Source organism: Drosophila rhopaloa, unplaced genomic scaffold (assembly GCF_018152115.1).
Source record: "Drosophila rhopaloa isolate 14029-0021.01 unplaced genomic scaffold, ASM1815211v1 contig_47, whole genome shotgun sequence".
Lineage (NCBI taxonomy): Eukaryota > Metazoa > Arthropoda > Insecta > Diptera > Drosophilidae > Drosophila > Drosophila rhopaloa.
The window spans coordinates 577,834-598,602 of NW_025335142.1; the positions used below are offsets into that span (position 1 = coordinate 577,834).

At 41.5% G+C, this 20,769-nt stretch overlaps 3 protein-coding genes across 4 annotated transcripts; all 3 read right to left on the minus strand.

The window, feature by feature from the left end:
• Positions 1-288: 288 nt before the first annotated feature.
• LOC108041016 (alpha-1,3-mannosyl-glycoprotein 4-beta-N-acetylglucosaminyltransferase B) lies at positions 289-1,815 on the minus strand (the record flags this gene model as incomplete). The annotated part of the gene is made up of 1 exon (XM_017118773.2): positions 289-1,815. A coding segment is annotated over exon 1 (1,509 nt), but the record flags the coding sequence as incomplete, so codon positions are not given.
• A 33-nt stretch (positions 1,816-1,848) lies between these two features.
• On the minus strand, positions 1,849-9,317 carry LOC108041028 (tyrosine-protein phosphatase non-receptor type 23). Its single transcript, XM_017118793.2, has 10 exons — positions 9,123-9,317; positions 7,539-8,288; positions 4,495-7,470; positions 3,974-4,438; positions 3,378-3,911; positions 3,156-3,284; positions 2,913-3,094; positions 2,664-2,851; positions 2,379-2,498; positions 1,849-2,314 (listed from the first exon to the last, which is right to left on the minus strand). The coding sequence occupies exons 1-10, from the start codon at positions 9,204-9,206 to the stop codon at positions 2,202-2,204; spliced, it is 5,541 nt and encodes a 1,846-aa protein (XP_016974282.2). The 5' UTR covers positions 9,207-9,317; the 3' UTR covers positions 1,849-2,201.
• A 674-nt stretch (positions 9,318-9,991) lies between these two features.
• On the minus strand, positions 9,992-20,172 carry LOC108041027 (patatin-like phospholipase domain-containing protein 2). 2 transcript variants are annotated; one of them, XR_001769103.2, is made up of 8 exons: positions 19,748-20,172; positions 11,893-12,575; positions 11,661-11,827; positions 11,481-11,589; positions 11,176-11,264; positions 10,848-11,116; positions 10,599-10,742; positions 10,384-10,480 (listed from the first exon to the last, which is right to left on the minus strand). XR_001769103.2 is itself a non-coding variant. In XM_017118790.2 (7 exons), exons 1-7 carry the CDS (start codon positions 19,905-19,907, stop codon positions 10,305-10,307), a joined length of 1,653 nt encoding a protein of 550 aa, XP_016974279.1. In that variant the 5' UTR covers positions 19,908-20,172; the 3' UTR covers positions 9,992-10,304. The 2 variants fall into 2 exon arrangements, 1 of the variants encoding a protein (XP_016974279.1); XM_017118790.2 differs by lacking the exon at positions 10,599-10,742 and having other exon boundaries at positions 9,992-10,480.
• Positions 20,173-20,769: the final 597 nt, after the last annotated feature.

Below are 20,769 nucleotides of genomic sequence, written 5' to 3' on the forward strand. Positions count from 1 at the left end.
CCAATAATTAAAAAAAAAAAGAAATTCAGTCAGTTTTAAAGGTATCTGGAAAAACTGTTATTTATTTGCAGATAGTACTTAAGTCAGAACAGTACGAATCGGTTGACTATATCACTCTTATAGAAACAATCGAGGAAAATAATTTAAAAATTTAATTTTTTTAAACACATACACATATGCATACACATATAGTCGTTTTATTTAATTACAGAAATACGCTTAACTTTGTTTTTAAATTTTTTATTTAATTTCAACAAACCAAAAAAAAGTAAGAAAATAAAATAAATGCGATGGTAATCCCAATTGGTAGGCACGAGATTCGTTGAAGTCCGAGCCCCAAAGGAATCGGCGGAACCAGGTTAGGCCTTGGGGTTCCTCCCTGATGTAGAAGAACATGTAATTGAAGGGCAGCTCGTCGCCATGCGCATCATTATTGTCTATCCCTAGGACGGTGTGGCTCATAACGAATCCACAGTGCTCGTTGAATGAGCTATTCGCGTCCAAAGTGGGCGATTTATGCACCAAATCTACGTTGAACTCTGCCAGATTTGTGGACGAGTCCTTGGCATTACGGATACGGATCTGCGACTTCTTGTACTGATTTCTAATCAGATACTTCATTATCTCGGGCATCTGAGGCATATAAAGCCAAATAAAAGTTTCGCCCGTTTCCAGGTGGAGATTCTGTCTTAAGAGCGAATTCCGATGTGAAGAGATGAGGTTGAGGGGTTGTCGCAGGTGTTGCATGCGCTGCCTCCCAATATTCCGGTTGAATAAACCATCCTTTTGGTGCTGCACCTTCTCCGCCAGCGAGGATAATGCGCCCATGTGCTGGAACTGGGATTGTGCGGCTCGAATTAGTCTGGATCCGATGTCCCTTTGGCAGTTTGGATGGGAAATACTGTCCCAGCGACAGCTCTGCAGGGCCACAAAACTCTGAAGGAGCCAGTCAATGGGTTGCTCATTGCTAAACAACTGCAAGTAGGCCACAAAGGACTTGAGAACGGAGGTGGGAAAGAGCTTCCCTATGAAACCCAAGTCGCTGAAGCTCATCACAATCCAGTCGGGCTGGTGGGCGAACCGAAAGCGACCATGCAGCAGGGCAAACTTCTGGATGTAGTCCATAAAGCCCTTGTTCGACATCACGTCGTCCTCCAGCTGCAGGTAGTAAGAACCCTTCGATCTGGCATAGGACATCAGGTATATATAGTCCAGGTTCTGTTTGGTCCGCCACTGAACTCTCTGCGGATCGTCGTGCAGCGTGATGTGGAGTCTCGAGAAGTTGGGATAGTAATTCAAAGGGGGAGCAATCACATCGATGAGACCTGCTCGCATATGCATCGAATGGTTCGCCGTTAGTTCCTTAACAATGAACTTGGTAAACTGGAGCTTGGTTTCACCCACAAAGATCACAATCAAACACTGGTCTCGGTGCTCCGGCCTCATCCGCCGGATCAAGCAGTCCACGGTTTGGAGCACGTAATTTCTTTTGGGTCGCAGGACAGTGGGCACTCCAATCACGAACTTGACTCCCGTCCTCCCACCGCTAAACCGAAATCGGGGTTTTAACTCCGGGTTGGTAACCACCTGATCCCAGGAACGGTCATCTGGAGTACGGATGGTTTTCACAAACGGGCGGGACTTACGGACTACTTTGGTCTGGTTTTTTATAGCTCGCGGTTCCACCGGCTGTACGTTGGTTATATCCATTCCAAAAAACAGCAGGGCACTCAGCAAATAAGTTATCGCAACGAAACCAGGCAGGCAGGTTCCCCAACGAATGTTAATCACCCTCATGATAGATATCAAATCGGCACGAGTTGCTTATACTGACATGTTTCACATGGATTGCTTTGATTTTGAAGATATTTTATTAGTTATAAATGTGTGACAATATCCAGTAATTTTCATTGATATATAATAAACTTGTATAGAGTGGTTTGAAACGCTTGACAATATCCCATTAACACATCACGGTTCAATTCGCTTCGAAATATACTTTTTATAACAAGACAATCACGATATAGATTAGAAAATGATCTCGATATCCCTTTAAATACTTTTCTCTTGTTTTAAATTGTTTGCAACAATATCAGATCTTTAGAAATAGATTTGCACAGTTAAATAGTTGTATAAATAATCGGTTTGATTAAACATATAGCTTTAGTTATTTGCCGCGATTGATTGGTTGGTTCAGTCGTTTATTTCAGCTTCCAGAGTGCATCCAATTCGTTGAGCGGATCCTTCGTCTCCTGCTGGTCCTTAGCAGTCACCTGCGGCGCCATTTTCATTTGATATGAGGTCATTATGCCACCTGCAGGGTCGCAAAGAAATAAACTGTAATTTGGAAAATTGTATATGGATATTCTGATTCTTACGTTTGTTAAGCACGTTGTGGGCATTGCATAGTAAAATTTGCATGGACTGTTCCAGAATGGCTGAATCTCGCAGAGAGTTTTGACGCTGTCCGCAAATCCGCGACCAAACATCAACGATATCTAATGGGAAACAATTAATATTACATTTAGACCTGCATGGAAATTCTATAAATATTTAAAGCATTGTTTCCTTGAGCAAGCAAATTAAATGAAAATCCGACAAATTAAGTCGGGATTTAATCAAATTGATTTGGTGAAACTTTTGTGTAAACCACATGTACTCACTGATAAGAATTGGCTGCTTGCTCTGAGTGGCTATAATGGCACAAACACCAATGGCCATCAGTTCGGAACGCTCTGAGCCTGTTAAACAGTTCATAATGAGCGGCGAGTTGGGAGCATTAGCTTCCTGGCAGCGCTGTCGATGGGTCTCCAGCGCATTTTCAGCCACTCCCAGAAGTTGAGCCGGTGATCTATGATAATGCCAATAAAATAGGTTAATAGTCATCAGTTGACTTAATTTTAGATATTTACCCCTTGGTCCACTGCTTAAGCTGAAGAAGAGATACGTCTAGAACGGCATCTGCTCCATGCATTGATAATTTTAGCTGGTACTCGGAGCAGTGGCTTAGTTGCTGCAATTTCACACAGGTCACGGTGTAGTCATCATAGTGAGTGGGCTGATCCAATGCCTGTGGCCAGTAGGGATCAAAAAGCTAACACAAAATATGGAACAAGTAAATTACAAATCGTTACAGAACTTGTACTATATCTTACCTCATTTGGGGTATGCAGGCAGACCACAGTTCGTGATTTTTCCGACCAGATCATGGACCAGAAATCGTTGATGGTATTCGGCTGCGGGGTCTGAGCAACTATGAAGTTGGGACAGCCGGCACTTAAGTTCTGATAACATTAAATAAAAACATTGTTCAAAATTGTGGCCATTGTAAATGGAATGGTAGTTTGTGGTCTAAGCAAATCTTATGCAAATCTTACCTTCATGTAAGCCGCATTAATGTAATCATCTGTCTGCTTATCCAATTTAACTCTAGCATGATCGTAGGGCAGACAATCAAGTGATCGATTTTTCTCCGGAAACAATTTCGCAATAGTGGTGGATCGCTTGTTGGCACTCGCTTCTTTTTCCAGTTTCTGCTGCAACTCCTGCCATTTGGCCCCTAGTTGAGTCTTTCCATTTAGCATTTTCACGTGCAGGTTCTCCAGCAACTTCTCATAGCTCTCCACCTCCTTTTGGAAATATTTCGTTGTCTTTTCATCGGTGAATGTTTCGGCTTGGAATGCAAAACTGTTCGAATGGCCATTGGCTGCTGAGGCCTTTGACTGTTTCTCACTGGCGGAATGTGTAAGGGATACAGAGTCCCAGTCGAAATTCTCCAGGGAACTTAGGTCAGAGCAAATGGAGAGGTTGTCCACACTGGTGCATCTTGGAGCTGTGGGAACTGAAGCTGCAGTTGGAGTGGCTTCTTCGGTGACTACTGGTGGAATATCCGGAGATGTGGGAGCAGCGGGCTGGAAGAAATCGAGAAGAAAGTTACTTACGGGGAGAGACAAGGTTATTTGTATATGCTCACCTCCACAACACTTTCGGCTTTAATGGGAACCGACACCTGACTTCCTGGTGGAGTGGGTGTGGCTACCACTTGGGGCTGCAAAACGGGTTGCGGCAACATTGGCGGCGGAACAGCCACTGAGTAGTCGATGTCCAGGTCACTAAGTAGATCCACGTTGCTAGATACCTTAGGAGCCACTACTTCCGACTTGGGTTCCGCTTTGGCAGAAGCGGTGGAGGAGGCGTAGGGCGGTCCACTGGTGGTCGTTTGCGTGTGGGCAGTACTGGACGCCCCGCTCTGCATGTAAATGGAACTGGTGGGATTCGTTGGAGGCGTAGGAGTGGGCTGTTGTTGTTGCGGCTGGGGGGTTTGGTTGCCGTGGTAGCCATAGGGAGTGGTGTAGTAGTTGGTCGACTCCTTATCCCCTTCCGCCGAAGTGGAGTCCGTGACTGGCACATTAGCCTTGGTGTGGGACACGACGGGTGACTAAAAAGATGAATACTTTACTTAGGGTCTCGAAAATATAGTTAAGTATGACTCACATCAAATCCAGTGGCCGTATTACTGCGATTGGCGTTCTCCGAGTTTGTGGTTCCCACCAATTGCTGCTTGCCACTCTGGCTGAACTGGTAGCCCTGAGATCCCTGGGATGCCTTTAAGGAGCTGCTGTCTTGCTGATAGCCACTGCTGTACTCGTATTTTCCCGTCTGCGGATTGAAGCTGTAGCCGGGATGGTTGGAGTAGCTGGTGTAGGTTCCTGAAGGATGGGGAGATGCGGGAACTGGAGCTTGAGATGGAGTGGGTACAGGAGTTTGCGCAGGAACTGGACTTGGGACAGGAGACACTCCAGGAGCTGAAACTGGAGCTGCATTGGGATCACTATACTGCTGTGGATACTGCAAAGACTGCACAGAATTGACTGGCAAGCCCTGGTGGCCTGAAATGGGTTGAGGTGAAGCCTGTACAGGCTGCGAAGGATACAGTGATGGTTGTTGAGCAGCAAGTGCCGCTGATTGCTGCTGAGGAGTGTAGCCAGATGGTTGCTGTTGGTATTGCAGGGGTTGCTGCGGTGTCTGCGGTTGAAGATATCCTGCTGCTTGTTGCTGCGGAGTCTGTGCTTGGGGAAATCCTGTCGTATGTTGCTGTGGTGTCTGGAATTGCGTATACCCTGAAGTTTGTTGCAGTGATGTATGTGTATATCCTGTGTTTTGCTGCTGCGGTGTCTGTGGTTGGCCAAGTCCTGTAGGTTGCTGGGTTTGCGAGTAACCCAAGACCTGTTGCTGAGGTGTCTGTGACTGGGGATATCCTGGAGGTTGCTGCGGCGTAAGAGATTGGGGATATCCCGCTGATGGCTGCTGGGGATAGCCTGCCACCTGTTGCTGTGGTGATTGGGATGGGAGATACCCTCCAGGTTGCTGCTGCGCCGCCTGATTTGGAGCATATCCAATGGGCTGTTGAGCTGCCTGACCTGGTAGGTATCCAGAAGCTGTCGGCGGATAAGACACCTGTTGTTGCTGAGGAGCAATTTGTGAATATCCCTGTCCCGGATATCCCCCTGTTCCCTGGTACTGATTGGACATCTGATTGACCACAAAAGGAGCCTGGAGGGAGGGGGGCAGCTCGCTGGGATTTGAAACCGGATTGGGATTGCCCGATGTGGCCACATACAAAGGCTGCTGAATGTTGAATCCCTGGGAAGCTGAGCTTGCAGGAGCTGATCCGGGCGCAGCATAAGCCAGCGGAGGCACTGCTCCACTGGGATACCCATAGCTGTATCCCGAGTCCGCTTGGCTGTTGTCCTGCACATGGGCCTGCAGATTCATCTGAGCCATTGCTCCGTGGAGCGACTGGGAGTTCGGCGATGCTTGAGCCTTGTAAGCCGGAGGGGCGATGTGCTGCTGCTGCTGTTGATACATGGGGTTCGTGTAGCCTGCGGCACTGGGATCAAAGTACTGCTGCTGGGTGAGGCTGTAAGGTGGCGGTGGCTCATTAGGTGGTGCAGTGGCATAGGAACAAGCGGCCTGGGTGGGATTTTCCGAACCCACCGGCACGGGACGCACTGTGGGCACGTAGCCCGGAGTGGCGGGATTCGAGGCATCCGCCATTGCTGCCTTGGCCTTAAGGTAATCCCTCAGTTTGGGCGTGCTACTGACCGCTGGCGAAGGTGCTGCTTCTGTGATCACTTTGCTGACCACCGGAGGTGTGGCTGCCTTGACGCTCTGCATCCTTTGCTGTCGCTCCTCGGACTGAACATCCCTGGCGGATCTAAATCTGGTAAGGAGCTTCTGCACATTTCCGGCCAGCTTCTTATAGAACTCCAAACCCTTCGCAGACTTGGCCAGCAGATCCTCATAAACATCATAGGAGGCAGCCAACGAGCTGTAGAAGTGCTCCCGTTTCTGCTTCACATCCTGGAGCGTCTTCAAAACAGGTGCCGCCTTGGCATAGTTTTCAGTTAGAGCTTGCAGAATATTGGCCTGAGCCACCATATTCTGGTCCAGAAGTTCGGTTATCTTATCGTGCTTGCCTAGTTCGGTGGCAAATAAAGCTTGGAGTCCCTCTTGTCCACCATGGGCAATTACTTTGCCTGTAATATCATCCTCATTAATGGCTATCCTCAGATCTGCATGGAATTGTGCTCGTTGGGCCTTCATTTCGTTGACTTTATTGAGGATCAGCTTCACATCCCTAAAGATTTCGGTGGTATTTAATTCCGAACTTAGTTTAGGCATCAGTTGTTGAATTTCAACCAACGGTCTGGCCAGGATTTTCAGGTTATTCACATGCAGACTCATGGCTTTTCTCAGGGTATTGTTGGATTCGCCTGCCCGGGCATGGGCCTCACTATATTTCTGGAACTCTCGAGTTAGCTCAGTAATATGGGCATTTGGAGTTCGCTGGACGCCACTGGCGGATTGGAATTCCCGCTCCGCTTTGGCCTCTGTCTCCAGCATATGGGAAATCTCCCCGAGATTTGTCTCCACATCAGCTGTAATCTCAGCCAGCTGAGACATGGCCTCTACAAGGTCGCTTATAGCTGTCTTGTTTGCATTCAAGGCAGCACAGCGATCTACAATGCCCTGAGGCAACTTGTTGGCCTGCTCTTCGTTGATATTTAGATTATCCAGGGTGAGGGAGCTCATGTAGGCTTCCAGTTGCGTGTCCTTCTCCTCCAGCAGGGCTCCGTACTTTCGCAACAGTTTGGCTTTCTCCTCGCTGTACAATGAACTGGCTTCGTGGGCCTTCATGGGTACCAATCTGGCAAAGAGATCTGGTCCCGAGTGCTCCTCGTCGGTTACTTGAAAACCAATTCCATTGACCAAATTGGCACCTTGTACAGCCGCAATGGTCGAGAGTTCCGGCACAGCCTCATGGTAAATAAACTCGTTCTCGTTTTTGGCATTCTTGCGCTTTGCCTCCACCACATCAGCGGTGAAGCTAAGGGATTCATTGATCTCACGCTGATCGGGAAGACCCTTAGACTCTTTGCGCGCCTCCTCTAGTTTGTCCCAAGAAGCCTGTATTAGGTTTAAAGTACAAATTACTTCAGACTTAGATACTTCTATATGGATTTGTAGGTACGCACCTGGTATAGCGTCACCCGTTCGCCCATCTGACGCTTCTCCTCGGAATGCTGCCCCTGGTACAGGTACAAAATGCAGTTCAGATAGTTAATCTTGAAGCGGACGTACTTCTTCCACAACTTGTACACGGAGCTATCGATGACCTGCGCCACTGGACCTTCATCTCCTCCCGTAAGCAGAGCCGCCAGGGCAGCTCCATAGTAGACCACAATCTGCGCCGTCACCTTTGCCACGATGTGTGGCTTCCTATTATCAATCAGTGACTTCTCCAGGATGCATTCCTGGGCCTGAGCAAAGCACACTTGCTGCTGGAACACCAACAACTCCTGCGTCATGAAGTCCCCGCCACTATTCACATTGGCATAACGTTCCCTTAACTCTCCGTAGGCCCAAGCGGCCGCCTGAAAGTGGGTGCAGGCCATCTTCATGCCATCGACATCGCCACGGGTCACCGATGCTCCTGATTGTGTGTGGGATGCGGCAATGTTGAACAGCACAGCGGCCCGCTCGAACCGCAGGTCGCTAACCTCGTGAACGGCACTGTGGTAGAGATCCTTCCACGTAAAAGTGAAGATCCCGCGCTCGGTCAGCTGGGGAAACCGATTCTGAAGGGCGTGCAGCTGGCAGTAGTAGCGCTTCATCACCGGTGCTCCATCCTTGGTGGTGTGCATCGCCTGGTTTCGTAGGGTCTCCAGGGCATGGACCTCCTTGGAAAAGGCCTCAGGGTCCTCATGGTAGAATTCCGCAATGTACTAAAAGAAAATGAGAGTAGTTTAAATTATTTATTTAAAGTAAGTTGTGAAGCTTAAATTGCTTTGCAGAATGCGCGTATTATTGATTTAGGCAATGGTGTTGGTCTTCCCGTTAAAAAACTATTAGAATTGACTACCTTGTAAAATACGTGTATAAGTTTTGGTAACATTCCACTTTAAAAAATAAATCGGATTACTTATACTAACGATTTTATGAATTTCATAAATAAGTTACTTTCAAATCAAGTATCGGTTTACAACATGAAAAGTTTTTCATTAACAAAAACCTTTTATTATATTATTTTAAAATTTTAACTATAAAAACGTATAAATCAGTAAACCACGTAAAAATGTAAGTGTAATTTTGATGTTTCGTAGAATATTTGATGTAAATTCGGGATGTATTTGAATAAATTAAATTCGAATTTGATAAATCTCCCCCAGGCATTTAACTTGGTAAGTTGGCTTTTATTGAAGTGTTTGAAAACTAATATGAAATGTATTTCAATTTTTATCGGCTCAAGGTTCCCAAAAAGGTAAAAAATACCTGGGTGCAATTACCTACAAACCTCTCACCAATATTTGTTTATAACTCATTGTTGTTTGGGCAGTTAATCAGATGACGGCGATGACTCAGCGCCAGACAAAGAGGGTTTACACAGAGGGGCAAATGGGAAAAAGAAAAATGCATTTACTTCGCTTCAGCAATATTGACAATTTAAATTTCATTTTTCCCAGACGGCCGATAATTAAGTTCAACTAATTGGGCTCCTCTTTGTTTAGCGGACTCTCTTAATTTTTTCCACTCCCTCTTTCCCGACTCTCTCTCTTTACCTTTTTCAATGCCGCAAAGGAGGTTCCCTCAGGACTTGACTTTAGAGCGAACCAAAGCATGTGCAAGCGCGGCACCGCCTCCATCGTGTTGCCTTTTTATTTAACACACAATTTAAGATAATTGATGGCAATTTTTTAGCCAAAACCAAAACAATAAGTCGGCTGCAAGAAAAATAATGTAGTGTGACCGCTGCAGCTTACAAAATATGTGCTAAGAATGACCAAGTGCATAATCTGGTATTCCGCTCACTTGTCATCGATACCTTAATATCGTTATCGTATTTAAGAGATATCGAGATTTTCATATTTTTTAAACCGTAAAAATTTTAAATATTTTAACAAAATAAACTAATAAAAATTAAAATTAAAATACTATAAATATCATATTTAGAAGATATTTTGTAATATTTTTAAACCGTAGAAATTGAAACAAAGTATAAATATTAATAGCAAAAAACAAAAAGTCATAGAAAAATTAATTCAAATCCTTAAAAATGGCCGGGCATTCACAGAGTAACACATTAATTTAAAATTGATCCTATTATAAAATGATAATAATAGAATAAATAATTAGTCCTTGTCCGTTCGTTTCTACGCAAACTAGTCCCTCTGTTTTAAAGCTAACTCCTTGAAACTTTGCCATAGAAACGACGGCAAAATGCAGCGCAAAATCTACATTGCTTCATTGTTTTTAGTAATATAGGCATAGAAATCGAAATGTAGTCGTTTAGTAATAACTGCAAGGGTATATAAAATTATAATGGCGAACCGTTTACCTCTTTTCCTTTTAAAATTAAAATTTAAATACTGCCAGAAAGATTGAAATTTTTTGTTCCTAACAATAAATGAATGTTAGTCATAGACACCGATTTTTAATCTTGTTTACTGTTTTATTGTTTAAACATTATCAACTTAGGCTAAACACAGATGTGATTTTGATGTAATACAAGTCGTGTGAGGGTGACTAATAACAAGAATGCAATTAATTGCTAATTGCCGCTTACAAACTGGCGATGATACAATGGCAGCATACGGCTAAGTTAAGTTAGGTACATATGTTGGTCGTACTAAGACTAATTAGGCTAATGGAAACGCTACTAGGCTTTTCGCTTTGCTACGAGCCGCTTTGGAGATGTTTCGTTACAGTTCCTAAGATGGGACCCCCCATATTCCTCCCCTTTCTCATTCAATTTCTATATACATTTCGCTGCCGTGCGTAGAGCTGCTAAAACTCTGATCCACCTCAGGATCGCTGAGGACGCTAGCATCTGACTCGGGCTCCAGATCCAGTCGTGAAAATTGTGGCGCTGTTGTTTTACTATCCTCCGAATTCGGCGTCTGGGCATCGATGAAGAAGTCTGTAGAGGATTAAAGTAAAAAGTACCATTTAGTTTAACAACTTAAAATATTTTATTTGGTGAAATGAAACTTTGTAATAGGAATAAAGGGGAATTGATTGAAATTTTGGTAATTTACCTGCCAATTTAAATATGGACTTAATGCTTGAGTGGGTTAAAGGTAATGGAGGTGCATTTATAGTCGTTTAATTTTTGGATAACTGTGTGATAGTGCTTTAAAAGGCTACGTCGTGTAGTTCGGGAGTCGTGGGCATAATTTGTACTGCAAAAAATGTTTGGTGTTGATTCAATTCGCAAATGATACGTTTTCTCTAGATAATGAAGTGAGCTTTTGATTTGAAAGAATTGTGTTTCTTTAGGTACAAACCTGATTCGACGCCATTCCATTCGCTGACAACAGTATTGTGGCTGTGTTGATGCGGATTGGGGTGATCCTCGACTGAGCCTTCGTATATTTGCAGGTCGGTGGCCAGTTCGTCGTGCTCCGTCATTTCGTCAAAGTCGAAAATCTCGGTTACTTTCACCTTGTTCGTGTTACTGTCGGTGTAGTAATAGGCATAGAGAGCGTCGTTGTGCGTGGTCATCTTGAGGACATGCTCAAAGTTATCGACATCGTCCTCCAGCGGGGTGGCTCCACTAAAAGCAGAAAAACAATTAGATTTTTTCTCAGGTAAAAATATTCTTATTTAGCTTACTATTCGTCCACAAGAATTGATACACGAGGTCCATATAGGCGGTTGGAATGCAGAAGACCAGTGGCATCAAAGTGGGGTTGGTCATAAAGCTGTAATAAAAAGCAATCCTTTAGTATTTTTAATCTAATACCCTAATCTACAAATTATGAAATTCATTTCGGATATAATTTAAAAATGATTTTACTTTATTTGAAACAGAAGTATATAAAACAGTCAAAACAGCAATGTTTACTCATCTCTAAACTTTAGATGCACTTTGAATGCATCAACAAAGTAAGCAAAAGGTAAGCATTTAATTGACTCACCGTGAATTTATTTAGGAGGCGAATATGCATGGCGTTATTCAACTGAAGAATAAAGTCCTCCACCATAATTCTTGCTTGCTTGGTAAGTTTTGGCGTCAATGCTGATATTCTAAAAATGTATCAAACAGATTATCAGAATGATTCGTGGTTTTTTTTATACAATGGTAAATAAAAACCTACTTTGAAATGGTAGCAAGGAGAAAGTCCATAGGCACTGTGGCGGGAAGGGAAAGCAGTTTAATACCACGATGTTTGAAGATCCAGTTGGCCAGGCCCTTATTAGCTTGTTCGATATAGTCCTGGATCACATCCAGAACTGTTTGAGGCATGTTTGAGCTTAAAGCGTCCTGGAAAATAAAAATAAACGAAAGTAAGTGATAGTTCATAAAGTATAATACTGGTAACTCCTCACCTTTCTATGCTTCTTGCACTCCCTGCACTCGGGATCGAACTCCTGGGGCTGGGCCACAGTCTCGGAAACGACGAACGTTGACTGGACCGCCACACATCGTCGGCAATTGATTAGATTATTGCGATGCAGGAACTGCAAGGCATCGTCGAATCCCTGCTGGCAGAATTTGGACAGGAACTCAGGTCGAGGCGGGAACAGGATCCTCACGAACCGATTGATGTTCTGTCTCGAGATCTCGATACTGGTATTGGCCCAATTCAGATGGAACAGCTGCGAACTCTGATCCCTCGGGCAAATATCACTCTCGCCACAGAACGGGCTCACCGTGATGGTGTTCTCGTCCAGGATGGGCAGGTTATCGGAAAAGGCGCCATCCATATAGCGGACTCCACGGAATCGGGGTGGCAGGATACCGGAAAATCCTGGGATAAAGCAGGCGCATAGCAGCGCTTGTAGAACCTCTTCCCGCGATTCAAACTCCGAGATGATCACGTTCTTTCCATCGTAAACCCGAGTCAGCGAGATGTGGAGGCGGCCATTCACCCGCTTGTGGGCATCATCTGGTAGGTGCTTCTGTAGACCCTCCAGCAAACAGGTCTGGATATTAAAGGAGGGACTGAAGGGTCCCAGAGAATAGCGACGTGCTTCGTTCACCACCCGGAAGAAATCGGATGTCATGCTGCCTGAAAAATTTAGAAGAAATGTGGGATGCTGTTAGTTTAACAACATAAAATATATTTAAGCTTTAAGCTATTCCATAAATGTTGGCCTTTTGATTCCGATTCCTATTAATACTAAAATACTAAAACAACGATAAATTATAAACATAATAAAGATACTGCAAAACAAATTGTATATAGTAGAGATTCCGAAAAAAGGGTTAAGGGGGGCTGTAATTAATCTAAAAATAGTTATAGAAATTTCGAAGCTTGACTTAGACAAGATCGACTACATATATAGTTATTACCCTTGCTAATCTAGCTTATACAATATTGATATTTTCGGGTTCAATGGGCTATCTCATCGCGCGTTTCCCCGATTGCTGATCTACGCCTGCGGGTTTTGCGTCATTGTGTCATCCAAAGGGTCAAGTGGTGCTCTTGGCAGTGTTATCGTTGTTGACCATTTCCCGCCCCGTTTATGAGGGAAAATGACGTAAGAACCTTGAGTGGTTTGGAAGTGTTTGTTTTGTTCTATTTGCCACTCGACCCCCAACACAGTTTATGTAGCTGATAAGAAACTAAGGATCCCACCCTTGAGTTTAACAATGATGAACAATTATATTGCTTTTATTATATGTTTCTTTCGTAAGATTCATAAAAGAAATGTAAATGATATCAATGTTAAAGTCGACACTTTTTGGCTTATGTACTGATAATATATTTATTGAACCTATGTATGCTTCCATATTGTAGTCATAAAAATAGTAGTTTCGCGTGTACCATGTGCCATATTGATAAGAAATCAAGCTTCCCGTGGTGCCACACGCTAGCACTTTCCAAATATTTTGATTAGATGAAAGCGGAAAGACCTACAGCTATGAAAATGATAAGGTTAGAATATAAACTAACGAAAGCAAGAATACTTTTGTTGTACTCCAGAATCTGACGTAAAACAAAATCAGGCCATCTGACAAGAAAAAAAACGCGGAATAGCGAAAGTCGAGGTTGCGACCCATCATAAATCGCTCTATTACGTCACGCGATCGATGCTATATAATGGGAAAGAACGATAGTTGGAAAACTATTTGCCACATAACGTCCGCGTATCAGTTAAACGTTTTAAAGCTACTACGACATTGAACACTATTGTTTTGAATGGAGTTTGGAACCGCGCTGAAGAACCCATGGAACCAGAGGGGGTCGCGATTAACGATGGTTGGAAAACAAGTCACATAACGTCCGAGTATCAGTTAAACTATTTAAAGCTGCTACGACATTAAGTACAATTGTTATGGATGGAATTTGATACCGCGCTGAAGAACACATAGAACCCATGGGGGTTCCAATTCCCGGTTCTATATCAAATTTGTTTTCGCTATTCCGCTTTCGATTATCAACAACAATAATTAACTAGGGAGGAAAATGCAAATAAACAACACTATCGCGTTACGTGCAGCCCTCTTAATTATTTTTGTTTGTGTTTTTCTTAGCTAAATAACAACTGCGTGTAAGAAAACGCTTGATAAAAGTGGGAGTGATTTCCGTGGGATAGTCAATACGCTAAACCACCTCTAACGTAAAACAAAAAACATAAGAAAATTGGGTTTCTAATAGATTTTGGTTTGTAGAATCCAAATTTAATCGATTACCATTAAATAGGTCTTTACGATAGTCGAAAACACCTTTTTGTGTTCCTTTTATTACTCCAAAATCGAAAAAAATCTATCCCTTTTAACCATATGTATAACACATAACAGATATGTATTTCCAAAGTTAAATTCCGTAACCTGGTTTAAAGAGCTTTAATTTTTTGACACCACTGTAAAATAAAACGTACAGTTGGCATTTAACGTTACGTGAAACGTAACCGCAAGTCAAGTGCAACTAACGCCCACTTTAGGAGGCCGGGAGCATAACGGCAATGGAAACCAAAACGAAACGAAATTGTAAACAACATAAAGAGGAAAACAAAAGAGCGGAATACATACATACATATATACAAACAGCTGCACCAAAAATAAATTTCTTTGGGGGCTCGACTTGAATGGATAAATAAACAAGTTACCGGGGAATTTTGAAGGGGAGGGAGCTGGGGGAGTAGCATATGTATGCAGTTGTTGCTTTCCATGGAAAAAGAAAAGGCAACAAACTTTCAACATAAAAAGAGACGAAGAGCGGCACACACACCCCCATTTCCGAGGTCTGACCCCCAAAACTCAAGTTATACGCTCTCAATTTAGCGGTCTTGCTCGCTCTACTTAGCCCTATCTCGCTCGTACCGCTTTGGATCAGGGCACCCAAAAAGCAAAATAAAAGGCCTCATCACGTGATTTTGTGGTTGTATTCGAAGAGCACAAAAACCAGAATATCTGAAATTTCTGCTTCTTCCGCTTGCGCATAGTTTACCCACTTACATATATTCTACATGTGTGTGTGCTTACAGTGAGCAAAGTAATTATGTTTACACCATTTTTGTATTTATCTTGTCACTTGTAATACTTCATTGTTTCGAATTTTGTTAAATGGAATTTGTCAATATTTGGAAGCCTTTGCTATCATAGTTCTCTTAATTGGTGAAAACTTATAGTTTTTATGTTGCTTTTTATCCATTTCTTCAATATAATGTTTTGAATCCTAACTATTTATCTTTACTCTTTTGAAAGGGCCAGGATCAACACTTATCGAATCGGTCAGTTTTAATGAATTGGATCAAATAATCTACACTTATTAAGGGTCAGAATTGAACATTTATAATTTATGAATGTTTGATAACTTTCGACGTTGAAAATGTAGTAATTTTCAGATGCTTTCCATGGAACATGTTTAATGATTTATGCTTGCGAAATTATTTTAAGAAAAATGATGAACCTAATGAATATTTATGTACTTAAAGGCCTGAATCACATAGAAAAAAGTAAATTTTAATTATAATGCTCATTACTTAAACCGGCAATTCCTATAAAATTCGATGAAATATTATTTTCTGCATAAAATGATACCATTCTCAAACTTTCAAATTATTTAAATAAACATTTTCGCGAGTGGATATACTTATCACCTTGACTATGTAAGTTTTCTGTGTGCAGTCGCGTCACACAAATACATTTGTTATATAGGTCACATTGCAATGCTGAGTTCTCTGCACTTGGCAACGGATTTCGGGAAACGTTCGGATATTTTGCTTTTATATTGTCAGGGTGGATTTGTGAGTTCGAAAGAGAAAAGGAGAAAGGTAAGATACATTTTGTGCATGGATCTCGGCAGCTGCAATTTTTGATTCGATTCGAAGAGTTGACTTAGATATGAATAAGTATTTATATAATATATTAAATATAATTTTACAATATAAATCTTTTTAAGTAAACAAACTTTAATTATTTTAATTATTTTTAAACATTTTTCAATACATTAGGTTGTCTAACATTTTCCCGACAATGTTATTAAACTTGATCATTTTATATATATATGTATATGTACATATATATTTCCAGCATTGGTAGAGTATGCAATACCTTCAAAATTAAATACCGAGCCTTAGACCTCGAAGAAAGCCTTACTATTTCTATTTTATTCCAATTGAAACGCGGCCCGTGACCAAGTGTTATCGTGGATTAGTTTTGTGTGCCGCAGAAAGTGTGTCAATCAACAATAATGCTTTCGATAATGATGAACAGCCCCATTTGCATTGGCGATTGATTGTGGGGAGGAGATCATTGGAAGATACTACACATATAGAGGACCCCGCAGAGCTGATAGCATTATGTATAGGGTGTAAAACACAGCTGCGAACCACATGTAAATATGCAGATAGTGTTTGCTTTGTACTCTAATCATCAGTTGGGAATAGGAAACTAAGCCCAATGCAAAATACGTCAATCGAATGCACCATGTATATAGGCAGTACGGCCATATAGATAGCGATCAGTCTGAATCAAACAAAGAGCTCGATGTGCGACTTAAATCGCGAAACTGCACTTGACTCATATTTTCGTATTACCAGCTGCAACGAAATCGAACCACCATTCAAAAGCCTATATACTACGTAAGCGAATATCTGATACACCCGCAAGTTGGACTTTAAGCGACGGAAATCGGCAACAAAACATGACTCCCCCATGATAACGTGCCCATAAAGGTAAATCAAACCGATAAGCAATGAATATATATGTATGTAGGTATATTCGTGCTCAAATGCGAACAATTAATTGCAGATTTTATTTCTAAAATTTCTAGATTGGCAGCGGAGGGAACTCAACTGAAGGTCGGCCGTTGGCTTTCCCACTAAAAATAAACGCAGTCTATATATTCGTATTTACAGATTTGCATTTAGAAATTTAGTAAATTGCCCCTGAACCTAAAAAAGGGAGAATCCGGAATCAATCAAAACACGGCAATTTCCACTAACTGATAACAACTTGTTTACAAGTGCCCTGTAACTAAGCCATTATTCCAACGTGATCGAGTGTAAAATCGCGATTATCTGAGAGGGGTAAAGTGCTCGCAGTAAAATGGGGAAAATTAGAGATATATGGCCAATATATATGTAGTTTGCGGTGCCGTCACCCGATACGGTGACAAGTTCGCGTGGCGATCACCAACCAACTCGTGTTCAAGTGTTGCCAACAACAAAGAGGAAGTGCGGTGAAGAGATGATAATAAATAGAGCCATAAAAGAGCGGTCATGAATGAATAGGTTTATAAAGAGCCACATGAGGTGGCTTTCCAACACCCTATCTGAATAACCCTTGGATTTAAGCAGACATTTCGAGTACAAAGGAAACAGAGTGAATGACAATAGAACTAAGTACTGCAATATTAATACAAGTTAATGTTGCTAAAAACCAGAGATCTAATATAATTCCTTATACAAGTCATTTACTGCATTTTAAGGTAACATTAAACTGGAATAGGTTTTTATTTCCTAATTTAAGTCCAATACCTGCCTCGTCTTTCTGTTTCGCACTGTTGGCAAACCCGAAAAAAAGTAAAAACTTTCACAAATCTAATCTGCCATCGGAACAAATCGTCTTTTGTCTGTGCAACGCTTCTGTACATATACATAGGTACCTGTACTTAGGACCCGAAACCCCCCTTCAAACTGCATAACGACTTTTAAAGTCCAAATTATACACGCCATGAGCTGAGTAATCAAATAGACCTAGATCAAAATGCAACCGACAACATTTAATAGCGGCAATTAAAGGGAAAACTGAAATTACAGGAAAATTCTGTTGCAGGTAACAGCTGACCAGGCTAACGAACTTTCTAGCAGCTGAGGGTAAAGATCAGGTAGGTAAACGTACGTACGTGAAAACTGGAAAATCGGAAGATGCAAAGCGGAATAATCCAGACAGAGAGTTGTAGATGTTGAACACTGAAATCTGCATATCTCTAATGCTATGAAATGTAGGTCTACATTCAAAAGATACGCATTATTCTATGTTGATACCAAAGTTTTAGTTTAGATTTGGAATCTTTTTTAGCAAGTTAGAAATTCTGTTCATAAGTTTTTTATAATTTCGAGATAAAGCTTATTGTACTGTTTTTAGATTTGAAGGTCAAAACCCAGATATATAAAAACCTAGTGTTCCCCGTTCAATGAAAGCAAAGTCAGGGGAAATCGAGCATGCTAAGCCCCGGGTATGGAAATTATCGCATATGCATAGAAGCAAAAAAATCGATTGATTACTTTAACGACCGAATGCTGTTGCCTCTGCTGACGTTATTCCAGATTATGGCTCTCGATTACCCTGGTCAAACGATAAGCCATATGATCTGTACTCTGTTGCATTGGTAATTGCATGAGTAATACAGCTGACATTTGTTTTCCTCGCTCGCTAGTTTTGTGTTCGTTCCCCAGTGATTGACATGTTTATACCCACGATACAAACGAAGCGTTGCACAGTAAAAATCGAAAACAAGAACTCGTGTTACAAGCCCACATATATTTCACAGTTATATATAGACCAGATTCCACAATAGCACAACTTTTGCCTCGAATTCATAGTCGGCTTTCGATGAACGCGCCTCCTTAGCATAACAAAATATATGAATAAACACTCGACCTTCAAGCATCTCGATGAAAATAGGTTTGTATGTGTACAGCTGGGGTACAAATAATAGTATCTTTTTGTGACAGATGATAGTTTATGTAGATTCTTTACTTTAATTCATTATTCTGACGTGCTGAACATCATTTTAATAAATGTGAAGATACTATCGATTTATGCATAAATATGATAAGTTCGGTTTACTAGCTTATTTTACAGTATGAAAAACTTTTTATTTACAAAAATGCTCAAATTTAAAATTTGCAAAAAAAAAATTAGACAAAGACGCTATTGTTTTGCCCACCGCTGTGTTTGTGTAGCCTGACCATTTGGTTATATATTTGGGAGCCGCTTTACAAAAGTGCGTTGTACCGGCCCACGAAACTTGTTTTTCTGTTTTCGTGAAGTTTTTCAACTACGCCGCATATTTCCTTCGACTGACGAGCCCCCTTTGAAATTGGACAAACACGCCCAAAAACACACTACTCTCAGACACAATTATGAAAGACCCCCATTGACTTCCTAGCGACCTACAAACGCAAACAATCTTATCAATTCAATTCAATGCGTTTTATATTGAGCTCCGCAGCATCCCTCTTTCTCTCTTGCTCTTTCACTCTTTCTCCCTCCCACTAACAGAGTCACTGAACTGACCAGTGGTTGTTTTTGCAGTCAGCTGTTTCACGTTTGTATGTGAATAAGTATTTCGAGAGAAAAGACGAGAGAAATAGCGAAAATACCAGTGGTGGTGCCGAAAATATTCAAGGGGAATTTCTAGCAAACAACCGTGTAGAATATTCAAGTTCAGGTACGCAAAAAATTTGATTAATTGTACCAACAATTAATATTGCCAAAATGCACCCTCTTATAAAAAAGGCAGTTTAATTTTCTAGAGCATTAGAATAATTTAATCCCTTGCCTTTTACTAGAATTAAAAAACAAGGATCTATGCTTAAATACTTATGTTTTCGTCAAAACTTAAATTTAAAAATATTTACTGTACATTAATTTTTAAGTTGGTTTTGATTCAATATGCTGTCAATATAATTATAGTTATTTCTAAAGACAAATCAAAGATTTGTGGGCATTTAGGACCCGAAACCCCATTGCACCCGCCCATGTTACATGGGGGCAGAAACTCACCCAATGGCAAATCGCAGAGGAGACAGCAGGCGGCCAAGGAACCGGCCGATGCGCCTCCAATCTTCTCCAGCAACAGATGCGGGGCATATTTCTTGAAGCACACGGCCACTCCGACGTGGTAAATGCCCAGAAATCCGCAGCCAGCGAATGATAGATTCATGCTTTGGACTCTGCGTTAGACTCTATAAATCGTCCGATGACTGTTTGTTGCTCGCGTCACAGTTTTTTTTTCTTATTTTTTCTAGCACTTTCCACAGAAATTGTTCCACGGAATTGTTGCAGCTTCTACGATATGGCAATAAATGTGGGCGCGCTTCGAATAGATCTCGCTTTGGTGCTTAAACACTTTTCGTTGATTAGAAAATATACTCCGTACTCGAAACCGAAACGTTGTCGCTCGCGAACCGTTATTCATTCTCTCTGCCGTCGGCCGCCCCTTTTATATTTTTTGTTGGCAGTGTGACCGCTTTTGATGTCGTTATAAACCCGTAAGTTTGAGTTCAATCACTGACTGTGACATATGGGGTATTCGTCTTATCGTTAAAATTAAGAATGGCATGCTACTCTATAAAAATTGAATGTTATATGTCTCAATGTTATGGATATAAAAATAAAATAAACATTTGATTATAGGCGGATTTTTCATAAATATGAGAAACTTTTTTAACTCTACATAATGTGTTATATATATCCACGAATACAAAAATAATTTAAATTAAAATGTATTTCTCCACTTTTGGTATTCGAACGTAATTTTAAACAGTAAATTTGAAGAAGGAGATAGTTTCTTAAGGGTAGTTAAGGTAGCTGATACGAATATGAATAAGACGAATATAATCAAACCAAACAATCTTGTCGTAAAAGCAAATGGGACGCCTGTAATTATTCACTGGGACTCTCTATATGATCGAGAATTACAAAGAGGCACTCAAGAAACTCGGCCTAAATAATAATAATAATAACACCCGAGCGATACTTTTAACCACCGGCAGCCGATATTTCCAATTGACGCATTGCGCATC